The following is a 12,961-nucleotide window of genomic DNA, read 5'->3' on the forward strand; positions in this document are numbered from 1 at the left end:
TTTTTTTAGCATCTCTATCATCAGGGAACGCAGCAATTTTTCACTTAATCCTTCAAACCCTAACACGCACACGCACACACACACACACACACACACACACACACACACACACACACACACACACACACAGGATGCCGTTGCTTGTTTTAGGATTCATCAAGGTGGATTCATCAAGGTGGATTCATCAAGGTGGAGTATACAATTTTGCAACACCACATTTTGGAGGTATTTATCATGTTGCCTTTCTTTTAATCTTCCTTGATTCCCTCTTAATCCTTACACTGCTTCTGTGTTTTTAGCAAGTGGCAAGGCTGGCATAGGTATTCAGGGGAGTGAGAAGATGGCTGGTGTGTGATCGACTACGGTGGGCTGGTCTGGGCTAAAATATCAGGCCGATTTTTTTTTTTTGGTCCCAGTCCAGCCCCGATCACTGCTTCCTGTTGCTGTGTTGGTATTGTACAAGAATCTTTCGAGGCCTGGTATTTGAGATAATCAAATCATAAACAACAGCAACGTCTGCTTTTAACATAACTAAGTAGGTTACTTTGGGACAGAAAAGTGAAAACAGAACACTCCTTCTCTTCATTTTATTTTTTGGTGTGAAACTGGGGCAATGACACCAGGGAAAGCTATTTTGTTTTGAACGGGAAGCCAGTTTCGGGACTCTTTATAACACAAAATACACGTGTTCACACATTATACTGCTTTATGTATTGAGTATTATCTCTCTTCCTCTGTGTCTTCATCAATAATGTGCATGATCTGGGCAGAAATAATCTTCTTATTAATTTCTACTATTCGACCTTCAAGGGGGGAATTAGCTCTTCCCCCTCATTAATGCCGGTTAGAAGCAGCCTCAGGCACGTTTACGTTTACCTGCGGGAGGGAGTTTGTCCGAGAGAGAAGGAGGGAGACCACAGGTACTTTTATGTGCACAGACAGACAGATTAGTTTCCTTCTCTCTCCTAGTAAACACTTAACCACGGTCGACCCTCTTGGGATTCCCTTCAGCACAGTGATATACTAGCTCAGTTGTGTGCGCGTGACTACGCATGTCTTAAATTTTTCAATCATTCAGACGTCAGTCTTAGCTGGAAAAAGTGAGAAATACTTCATGTCTTTATGATTCTGGGTGCGCGTCTTTGTGCAGATAGATACAAAAATATGTGAGTACCAGAGTGAAAGTATCCTGTAGCTGTAGTGTTCAATGTCCACGTATGTGCAGCCTGAACAGTGGAGAGACGTCTCAGTCTCACTTAAAACTAAAATCTGGTGTAAATTGCATCCATTACATAAAGTGGCTTTAATTAATTCTAGTTTGATTAAATTCCAATTTGACTTGATATTGGAAATTTATTTTAAAAAATTAAAAAAAAAAACTAAGCTCATCAAAACAGTAATACATGATGTGACACCAGAGTCAGTCACAGAAAAGTTACTTCAACACCCCAGTTTCCATTATGTAGGAATACAACTGACATATCGCTTCATTAATAATTAATGTTGATTATTTATTCAATCTGCCTTCCGATCCCCAGATTGGAAACCATGGACATAAATAGTTAATCATTTTGAAAATTTTAGTTGATTTTTTGTTGATTAATTAATTGACTACTCGAGTAGTCCTTTAATAACATGGAAGAAACTAAAGCAGCAGCGGGACACACAAGTTTGACACACAAGATAAATAAGCCTTAAAAGAAAAAAAAGGAAAAGAAACAGAAAGAAACCGACCCAAAGAGTCAGTGGAAACTAATTTAGATTAGATGCTCTGTGGGAGCAAGGGGAGTTGGGACCACTGGGCAAACCCTGCTAAATGGCAAAAGAGCAAAAGTAATACAGAAACACCTCTAGGTAGCATATGCTCATTTGAAATGTATTTATTAAATTTACATTAGGTAAAACACTCTTTTCATGTGCCAAGGCAGTTTTTACTCGCTTAAAAAAATCCACACCAGCGTCTTGGCCCGCGAGCGGCGACCTCTGGCTTCGTCGAGGTATAAGTAATGGCATTTATGTCTGGGCACGCTCTAGCCGAATGTGTGAGATGTCAGCTGTAGCGGCAGTCTGTCTTGCGTCGTTCGGCTCGAGACAAGGGAACGGCTAAGTTCATTGTGAGCTGGAAGTTTAATCAGGTCTCTGCATCCATCTCTGGAAGCCATCATGAGACTTCGGTATTTAACTGTCTGGGACACTTCTGGGTCAGGAGCGTGTGTAAGTGTGCATGAAAACCAGTTTGCAGTTTTCTAGTCTCGAGGCCGTTTGCTAGCAGGCTGACAAACGGCATGTACAGAATGTGTGTGTATGTGTGTGTGCTGTGTGTGTGTGTGTGCGTTTGCCCCGAACCCCGGGGCCATTGCCGTTACCGGTCACTTCTTCGCAGCGGCCACTAGAGCTGGGTGACAGATGTCTGATGCTAGGTGCGCTCGGCACTATAACTTTTTTTTAAATCCAGATTGGAACGCAGGGTGTTGTTTGATCTCCTTGACATTGATCCTTTAGTGTTTTCAATTGATCACGTTTCCTGTCTCCAGGGCGTCAACAATGGCAAATGTTCTCATTGAGTAAAATAGATAGAAGATGCATGGATGTAATTTTTTTATAAAATGGGCAGCTATATGCTAATAACATAGGTTTGTGGCGTTAGACTGCTTTTTGATTTGAGTTCATAGACACCCTGAGAAAGGCAAATGTGCCAAATGAGAATTTTCATAATTCATCAGCCCAAAATCGTTTCCTTACTTTTAGGCTTTTTAACTATCCACGTGAGAGCATGGACTTTTTTTTTTTTTAATGCAACACCCCATAGAAAGTTTACACCACAATTCACACCAAAGACAGCAGATCCCAAAATATATGGGTTTAAGGGAAGTGTTGCTATATTTACTATAAGAAAATACATGAGCGAGGTAGACACATGTACATTTTCTGTGTTGCTGCTACACTTTGTTCGTTTTCTCTAAAGTTCTGTGAGCTTTGTAAAGTGCAGGATCACAGCTTTCATTATGTGTATGTATTATCCGGCATTCATGGGATATTTGTGTCCAACCAAGGGTGTCAAAAGTCTTACAATCTGATGCTGTGACGTTCAGAGTCAAGTCAGAGTTCTGTCACAGTCAGTAGCCAAAGTTAACTTTCTGTTCTGATGAAGACATTATGAATTTGTTTATCTTTATGTATAAAATGCACTGTATGTCCTTGTATTGTGATCTAATTTGAACACAGGTATAGGATACTAAAATAGAAAAGAGCATGTTTTTGTGAGAGTGTCACCCCTTTTGAACCCTATATAGCGGCTCTGAGCACAATGTCCTACTGGTTACAGAACACGCTCCACATGGGTATCGTCTATTACTGTATATGCGTAGTGTACATTTAGGGATGTGTGTTGGTTTTTCGGTGTGGGTGACTTTGGAATTATGTACCTGTGTGGGTGTATCTATATTTTCGAGCCATGGACAATGTACACAATGCAGAAACAAATCTCTACCTAGGGAACAATAAAGTCTGTTCATCTAACACAAGCAGTATACACATTATTCAACAAATATAAAATAGATGAGGACAAATCCAATCCAGTACAGTTACAGTGGGAGTTTGAAAAGCCTGTGTTCACGAGCATAAAAGCAGTACTACAGCCAGTATAAAACACAATATTTATACTTTTTCTTGGTATACTTTGGCAGTATTCAATAACAGAACTGTGTGTGGTGCCCGTGAGCAGTCAGACGTTTTCCTTACTGCATGGTTCAAGGCTGATTACCCTGCTTGGAATTCATGGCAGGGGTCTACCTCTCAATACTGAATGCTTTAAACTGTTACTAACAACTCACTGAACCCTTTTTTAGGTCATACATTTAACATGTTACAGTTTCAAAGGCTGCATTTGTGTATGTGTGAGAGACGCACCTGTGCTACAGCCACTTGTGTCTGCTGCTGTTGCTGCTGGAGCTGCTGCTGGAGCAGTTGGATCTGGTGGTGGACAGACAGGGGGGCCCCTGGCGGGAGCGTGCCCGATGCGGGGAGCAACATCCTGGGGCTGGACATCAGCAGAGAGGCCTCCTCTGAAGGCTGACACCAGGGACAGAGAGAGAGATGAGGTCAATATTTAGGGGCCTAAAATGAGTAAGACATATACTTGACAAAGATTCAAATAGGAAGCAGATCTGACACTTTTAATCATCGATTCATGCCACGATGCAAATCAACATTTTGGATAATTATATAAAACACTAAAAGGTTTGGCAGGGGCTATTGCCTTGAAAGAAATAATACTGCAAAAGCCAATATCTTCCAAACTTTATATACTATATACTCTTCATGTGGCTAGAGAGGTGTCCAACTTCCATACAAATGGAAAATGTTAAGTTTTATCACTTTTCAAAACTTGAGTTTACAAAAAAATTACAGGGTTAAGGATGCAAATGCACAGAAAAAAAAAGATTAATCACTGATGAATACATGAATATAATCAGGACAAGCAATAGCATCAATAAAATGCCCTAGAGAACAAGCCATCATCAAAACAAGAATCTGAATTTGAAATGTAGAACTACTGATTAGTTGCACCAGTGTGCAATTAGTGGTGCTGAGAATGCAGATAAGCAGCACTGAAATGCTCCAATCCAACAATAATGAGTTTTGAGACTCAGTTCTCCTTCATCACCATCGAGCATCCTAATTGTTTCAAGGCTCTAGTAACGAGTGATGCAGTGTCTCCTCTCCTTCATTCTACCCCTTAAAAATATTTTTTGTTATGAAGATATGGTGCATTGATCACTCTATAGCTAGATTATAGCATCAGCACCATTTGGGATTTGAGGATAATGATGAGATCCAAACTAGCAACATCTGAGAGGGGGAAAAACCAAATTAAACTAAAAGACGTAGGCATTCCAATGCGGACAATCAGGTGTTATTTCCTTATACTTCCTGCCACTGTGTCTCAACCTTCCTCCTTAATCTTTGCTGCCGACTTAAAAGGGTGCACAGGGGGGAAAAAAAGGAATCCGTCGTGTACCATCGCTAAAACCTGGATTCAGTCCCCACCGGCAACGCATCCCCTTTGACTGGTGTCCAATTAAACTGTTGATGTTCAAAACCGGGAAGCCAGTGAGGGATCGTGACTTTGTTGCTGCAGTTGTGGCTCCAACCAATCGGTCGGGGCGGCTGTAAAGGTTGAGGGTCATGTCGGACCCGTCCACATTAAAGTTTTAGAGTCCCAAAGGTGAGACTTATTGGGATATGGAAGTCTTTGGCCCCATTTAAAATTGTCTATTTAAGTGCCTCATATTCGGATAAGTCATTGACATAGTTCCATTTCGGAGATGTAAAGAATATGTATGCGTCTTGGAGCGATGTCTACATTTACACCTTTTCAACGTTTGGCTAGAATGTGTCTCAACCCACTTTGGGCAATCTAAATTGGTTATTTCATTTCTCAGACCATCAAAATGTTAACTCAGAAAATGGGTACTCAGTAAGACAGTATATCATGAGTATCAGACACTGAATGTAAAAGCAAGCAATGAAGATAAATGCTTTTTAGCTGTATGTTGGAATAATATGTTGTTTTGTTATTTAAATTTTTAATGCAATTTGACATGGTTCAATTTTTTTTATCATTGCAGCGCTTATGTTAGTTATTGTTAGCAAGTTCCTGCTCTACTGGTGGTTCAAAAAAAAAAAAAAATCGAGAACACATTTCTTAAAGCAAAAAGAAATGTGCATTGCTTGTTAATACACGATTGGCCATACAATCTTAGCTGCACTGGTTTCTGATGTCGTACCAGTTACAGAAGATTCACAGCAACTGGTTGGTGGATATCAAACATCTTTGAAATCAGTTGCATGGCTGCCAAATTTGAACAATTAGTTTTCAGACTGAATCCACACTATGCCACATCACTAAGAGGGGACACAATGTACGTCAAAGCAACTGGAGTTTCGATGCAGGAAGGGGTCGGCAAACAAGTCGATACCTGATTAAATTGAACCTGAACCCGCCGTAAGGAATCCACGCCAAAACACTTCATCAGCTGTCTCTCCTTAAGCAACTTCTGGTGACACATAGACAATGATTTGCGCATGCACACGCGCACGCACACACAAACACACACACAAACACACACACACAAACACACACACACACACACACACACACACACACACACACACACACACACACACACACACACACACACACACACACACACACACACACACAGAAACACACACACACACACACACACACAAGGAGACAAATTCTCCGTGTGAGGGATATGTAACTGATAGCCCGTCTGAGCTGGATCTTTTAGGTTAATGAGGGGAAATTATTGAATTTGACAGGTTGTTTGGTGCCATCACGTAATAAATGGCAAGGCAAAAGTCTCTAGTAACTGTGTGTGTGTGTGTGTGTGTGTGTGTGTGTGGATTGCTGTGGTAGCGTTGAAACAGTGACTGTTGTCAGTCAAACAGTGAAAGCTGAAAGTGGAAGAGTATATAAGATGATTCAGCAGTCAAACTAACTGATGACATGTTTGGACTTCAAGCGCTGCGGACACAGGAACTATTCCAAGTTACTGAGAAACTGAAAGAGACAACAGACATAAACAGACTGTCAAGCCGCAGCTGAATGAGTTAAAGCATGGACGGAAAAGAATTCCCATTCCAAATGTACATTTCTGAGGAGTCTCTGCTCATCTCCAACAGTATCCAATAAAAACATGTCTATTTTACTATTTCCCCACCGATTCTTATAACAATGATAGATTAACCTATTACCACTGAAGATTCGAGCACCTTCCACTGTAGCCGGATGGACATTTCTGGGTAGTGCAGTAAGCATGTAGCACCAATGTTGGAGAAAAAAATCAAAAAGCTATATTTTAGACATTTGACATTGAAAGAAATGACTGCTTTCAACGAGAAAGTGACAGTAACGGCCGGGTTATACTAGTGAAGAAGTGGTTCTTGTGGCATGTTATCCGACCGTTTGGGAAATCAAAAGTGTTTATAGCCGTTTCAAGCAGCCACACTTGAAGGCAGAGTGAAAAGCTGAGCGACATGGAGAGGACGGAGACGTGATACTGCTGATATTGTTATTGAGGGATAGAGAAGTTCAAACCCTGGCTCCTTTGTCACCAAGTTACAAAAATGGACACAGCCCCCCTCATCCGACGTCAGAAAGGTGTGGGGACAGGGGACACCAATTTGACTGTCCAAAAAGCAGATCCGAAGAAGCATACTGACTGAACCCACTGAGCATTGACACTGAACTTAGCAACTCTCCGCAGCTTTTAGCCTGTTTTAGCTCCTTGTTTTGGAACACAGACTTTATGGTTAAGTCTGAGGGCTCTAATCAACTCCCTGTATGACATTACAGACAGTTGTTTTCAGCAGAGTATACGCTACCTGCCATTTTGTTTTGGGATATGGGATTTGAGGCACTCAATGGATGAAGATTATAGCTAGAAACAACATTTGTAATATTATGGTGTATAGGTACTGAGAAACAAAAGAGAAACATTCATAAAAAATGCTTCAGTACTGGAGAAATCCATCATCTTTCAAAGTTGGTTAACTTGGAGATTTCAAGCGGGATGCATGAATAAGTAAATTAACTTAGATGATGGATGGAAGAAAATAATCCACAGTGATCAATTTTCATTTTTGAGAGGCAAAAACTGAGACATCCATTATGAATTCTTATGTACAACTATGCCTGTGAACTCCCACAAGCCCACATCCCAACACACACGCAGTCTTTCTAAGTTTGAGTGAAAGCCTGCATATGCAAACACTGTTTTAGCCTATCTGTACTGTGTTTACTCTGCAGAATGAGAAACAACATCCTACTTCTGTACACCGAATCCTTAACTTGTTTAGCACAGTCAATGCCAATATAGATATAATACAGAATATTCAAACTGAGTGGGGGAGTTCAAGAGAATGGATAAAAACAGTCCACTGCTGAAATTCCTCATAACTGCTCATATCTGGTCTGTCTGGGGGAAACTCATCTATTACCATCTAATTCCCACACATACACATGCTAGTACAGGTTATTAGCAGGCAGCTGGAGTCTGCCTCTATCTTTTAGCCTCTCGTTACACTCGTTGAGGCGCGAGAAAGAGGCGAGGGAGAAAACAGGGAAGAAAAAGAGGGTTTAAAAAAGAAAGGGGAAAGTGAGAGAGAGGAAACTAAAGATAGATGACATGGGATAAAGGAAGTCTTTATCTCTCTTCTTCCAGCTGTGATTATACTAGTTGCTCTCCGTCTGTCAAACAGACAGTCCCCTCCCACACATACACACATACAGACACACACAGGCCATAAAACACTAAAATGTTAGACAGGGTCTGGCTTCCTTCACCGCTGACAGCCTCAGATACAGATTTACAACTTTATCAAGGGCTCTTGAGAAAAAGCCTTCGGAGATCACTCTACCGTGGTTTTACCTTTAATATCAGATCCCCAGATCATACCATCAACTCTAACAGTCATTATATGGCAGCAGTTTTAGAGAGGGTTGTATTCTGGTAAAGGTGTTCACATTAAAATGTGAAACCCTTTGACTAAGTTTCCCTGTAAGAGAATATCTCAGTGACTTGGTAAGCTGAGCCATGCAACAGGTGGTACCCAAATAATTTCTACTTACCAACAAGCCTTTTGACTATTGTCAGTACAGTGCCTTACACTGTGATTTTTTTAATATATTTCTAATAATGGTATACTCACTAGGAGCACCTCTCTGGCTTTGGGCGTCCAAGTGTGAAGAGGTTTTCTGGCCAAACTAATCCAAGTTGTTTTTTTTTTTTTCCTTCGGAGGGGGGTTGAAAAGAATGTAAGCTAGAGTTACAGAGTTTGTTAAAGAAAATCTGTACTTGTGAGACAAATTTGGGGATATTTGTCTTCTTATATTATCTTAGCTGCCTTTGCTTCTCTTTCACTACACCCATTGTTGTTTTTGTCGGAGCAACTCTTAATGCCATTCTTGTTGCCTTAGCTGATGGTCTATATCATTACTTTTTTATGTTGCCATACAGTCAAACCACTCCTGGCATTAATTTGCATGTCCCTGTAATCAAAGAAGCTATATTTAAGTTTTTGCTATTGCTACATAGCCAACGTTAGCAGTAACAGCTATTTACTTACTAGTCTAGAAGAAATGTTACGAGTTCAGCGTCAAACTTAATTCCTTTACTCTCCGAGAGCTGTGGAAAGCAACAACAATGATAACTCCTGTTTTGCTTCTATTTCTATCACTTCATTTCTTCCACTGGTGTTAGCATGCTAACCAGCTAGCCCCGGCCGGCCTGTCTCGTCACGTTCCAATAGCGAGTCATTGGGTCCGGTCTGCCCTGAAGACGTATTCTAACCTCCTGTAATGTAAACGCAACAATGGCTGAAACTCTTGGCAAGCGACCATCACTACCACCCGCTCCCGGCAAAGAGCCATGTTCAGTGGCAGAGGACCCTTACAAATAGCAACCTTTAAGACAGTGGTTCTCAGTGGTTGGCCTCAGCACTTAGAGCCCTCTTGGTTTTGATTCCAGTCTAATCAGTGACTGTTTTTGACCAGGAAAACCAGATAAATGCAATTTACTGGCTGTTAGGACGGAGAAACATCATGGCTCTGCTCTGACTCAGCTCTGCCTAGGGCCAAGAGGTCACTGTTTTACACTTTTCGTTAGGCAATACTTCTTGTAGTTTGTTATCAGCTGACAACTCATAGGAAAACATTCCCATACGCAAGGTACTGAGAAATCAAATCATCAGACTGTGAGGCTATCAAGCGAAACAACCCCAGCAGTGAAAAACGGTCTTGTCTCTCCGTTGTAAATGGGCCAACAGATGTTCTCACACAAACCCATTAAGTTTACAGACAGTGAAAAGTCGAGAGGCTGCATTTTTATTGCCTGCTTGTGTGTGAAGAGCATTGAAAAGATAAGTCTCTGTCCTATAAGGCTGCTGAGGACCCAGCCAGGGAAAAAATGCAGAGTGACTGTGTGTGTCCCTGCGACACAGAGGTCGTGAGTTTAAAGCTGAGGGGAAGTGGATATTATTAACTATTCGAAAAGGATGGAGAACAGTGGGAGACTCTCGACCACCAAAACAGTCTCTGCCTTATTAGACAGTAATTGCAAGAGACAGACACATGCACCTAAAACTTCCAAATATTATACTCTTTCCAAAGCATTGCCTAACCAGGTGAATTTGGGTGAATCATTTGATTTATTTTATGTGACTTCTTACGTGCAGTTATTACAGTACAGAGTGTTTATGCACAAATTTTTAAGAAACCATGAGTTGCATTTTTTTTCCCTCTGAATTAAAGCAACATACTGTAAATACATTATTTCCAATATTCTGATATCTGTAATACCAATTATATAGTGACAATAAAGTGTGTACTACAGGGCAAAACTGCCAGTATTTTTATGTTAAGACAGCTTTTGAAAAAATTGTTACCGATTATGCTAACTGTGATAAAATGATAATTCACTGTGAGTTACACCTAGCATTAATCATTTTCGGATAAAAAGAAAAAAATACAGTTTATATTTTCATTATAGTGTATAAGATAATAGCTAACATTTTGGGATTAAGATTTGAAAGGACTTATACTTCCTGCTCTCTCCCCTAAGAGTTACAACTGACAACGAGTAACTTGACACTTTTAAATTTTAAGCGGAGGCAGAGTTGTCCGGCTTTATCTCCCCTATTTGCTCTTGCAACTGAGCCTCTAGCCTCCATGATTAGAAATAATCCACATGTGAAAGGTGTTACAACTGGAAATGATTGTCAAGTTACATTGTTGTATGCAGACGACATTTTACTTTATTTATATGATGTTAAGTATTCAATTCCAATTAGTTGTACATTTCAGAAGACTTTGGTTGCTTGTACATTGACAAACCCGATGATGAAATAATAGGATAGAAATTTCAGTTGTTCTTATGTTGTTTTCTTGCTGAGTAAGTCTGAGGATACTTACAACTTGAGCTATCTGCCATTATAATACAAGACATTACTGATTTTAAAAAGATGTCTTTATCTGAGCCAATAAAAAAATGTCAATGCTGAATGTTTTTTTTTGGATATTTGTTCCAAAAGCCTGACAATAAGTCTGCCAATGCTAATATTTTGGTCCTGTAACCTTATTATTTTGTTTTAGATAGCTATATTGTTTGATATTTTATCCCTCTGTGTAAAGTCAGTGTAATCCTGACATGATATGCTTGAACTGTGCTTTCACGCATATTAGTCCCTTCTTTGGCATTCTTTCTCCAATCCACACTCAGTTTGTGTGAGCAAACGTCAAAAGCATATTTATTGCATTTTAGGGAGCTGTCTCATGCCTAACTCCTTCTTAATCTTCCTGGCTCTGCAGCCTCTCTTTCTCGATCAATGGCTGCATGAAGTGCATCAATACATTTCATTTCCAAGTCACACAGACAGGAAAACTGTGATTTCTACCATTTCATGTTTAGCCCCACTTCCTTTTTACACCTCTTCCTTCCTGCCTAAAAAAGTCTTCATGTCATCTTCACACCGTTGTCCTGAGGCCAAGTAAGTAATCTTATGTGAGAAAACAGAATTCATGGTGCTTACAGTATCATTGGATAAAAGCAGTGACTACCTAAGCTTTAATAGTGAGGAAGTTACATTCCTACTTTGTTATTAAAATCCTGGAATGCACTGTGCACATTTTTCGGGGGTGTTTTATTGAAATGCAGGTCATCCCTGGCGAATTATGTGGAAAATAATGTCAGTTTTCTGTTTGCATACCAATTGCTCAAATATTAGCACCATTAAAATTACTCCAATCAAATAAATTGCTTATTGAAAATAATAAACAATATACAATGGGGCCCAAAAGTCTAAGACCACTTTCCCTAAACGGGAACTGGTTTTAATGTCATGGCTGATCGGTGTATGTTTGTTTGCAAAGAAAATTTCACATTCTTGCATGTTCAGCTGACCTGCAGTAAACGAACTAAAGTGTTTTCGAGCTACTGCTAGTACTTCATCTAAATTGATTAATTAGAAATGTAGCAACTAATCATTGCTACTAGTTCTCCCACCAAATTACATGGCTCTGAGGAAATGTCTTTTATTTATTTATCTATTTGGAAATTATGGAGCTGTAAATAAAGTGTGTTACCTAAAACAAATACTGGATTGGACTTGGAGAGCAGATACTCAATGCTTAGTAGTAGCCTGATAAAGATCGGGAGGGAAAGAAAATCCAACACAACCAGGACATCCCTACTTTTAACAGAGTTCTGTGACTTTCCAACAGGAAATGCTAACAGTCACTTCAAACAGAGGCTCTGGACCAGGGGCCCCCTGACCCTTTGGACCCCTAGGCCTTTGCCCATTAGGCCCATTCAGTAATCCATCCATGTAAGGCTTTGCTTGTAATTTCAGGTCTGGACCAACTGAGGCAAACTAATGATGGGACGAGAGAAAAAAAAGAGAGCAAGAGTGCTGTCAATGGAGTGCTGCCTGTAGCGCTACACTCAGAGATCAGAGTGTTTACACCTGCCTGACAGCATGTGAAAGTGGGCCAGAGGCAAAACCTCTATCAAAGCATTTGTTGTACAGCCTCACTTTAAAGCACACATGCCTGTGTGAACACACACATTCCACTTCTCTTTCTGTCTAATTCACACAAACAGGAAACAACAGCTCTTACAGCACTGAGCTCCTGTTTTTGAATGGAACCTTATAAACACAAGATTGATGTAAAAGAAAGGGACTTTGTTTTGAGGCTTTGAAATCATCCTGACATTTTGTTTCAGGCACAGTCTGATCTTTGAGTCTTGTTATGCACAGGACTTGCTTTTTATTGAAACCATCGATGACCATCTGTCTCTTGCCAAAAAAAAAAGTGCAGCCTCTAGAAATGTGTAAAATGCAGTCATCTCCAAACTGTGACTTTCTGTTGTTCAAA

General features: G+C 40.2%; 1 protein-coding gene across 2 annotated transcripts in view; it reads right to left on the reverse strand.

The window, feature by feature from the left end:
• LOC120790887 (carboxyl-terminal PDZ ligand of neuronal nitric oxide synthase protein-like) overlaps nucleotides 1-12,961 on the reverse strand; it is a 167,278-nt gene that overhangs the window by 41,289 nt on the left and 113,028 nt on the right. For both annotated transcript variants that reach the window (XM_040128856.1, XM_040128855.1), the window contains exon 8: nucleotides 3,910-4,071. In XM_040128856.1, the coding sequence (XP_039984790.1) occupies nucleotides 3,910-4,071 (162 nt within the window). The remainder of the gene's footprint in view (nucleotides 1-3,909; nucleotides 4,072-12,961) is intronic.

The sequence above is a fragment of the Xiphias gladius genome, chromosome 6 (assembly GCF_016859285.1).
Source record: "Xiphias gladius isolate SHS-SW01 ecotype Sanya breed wild chromosome 6, ASM1685928v1, whole genome shotgun sequence".
NCBI lineage: Eukaryota > Metazoa > Chordata > Actinopteri > Istiophoriformes > Xiphiidae > Xiphias > Xiphias gladius.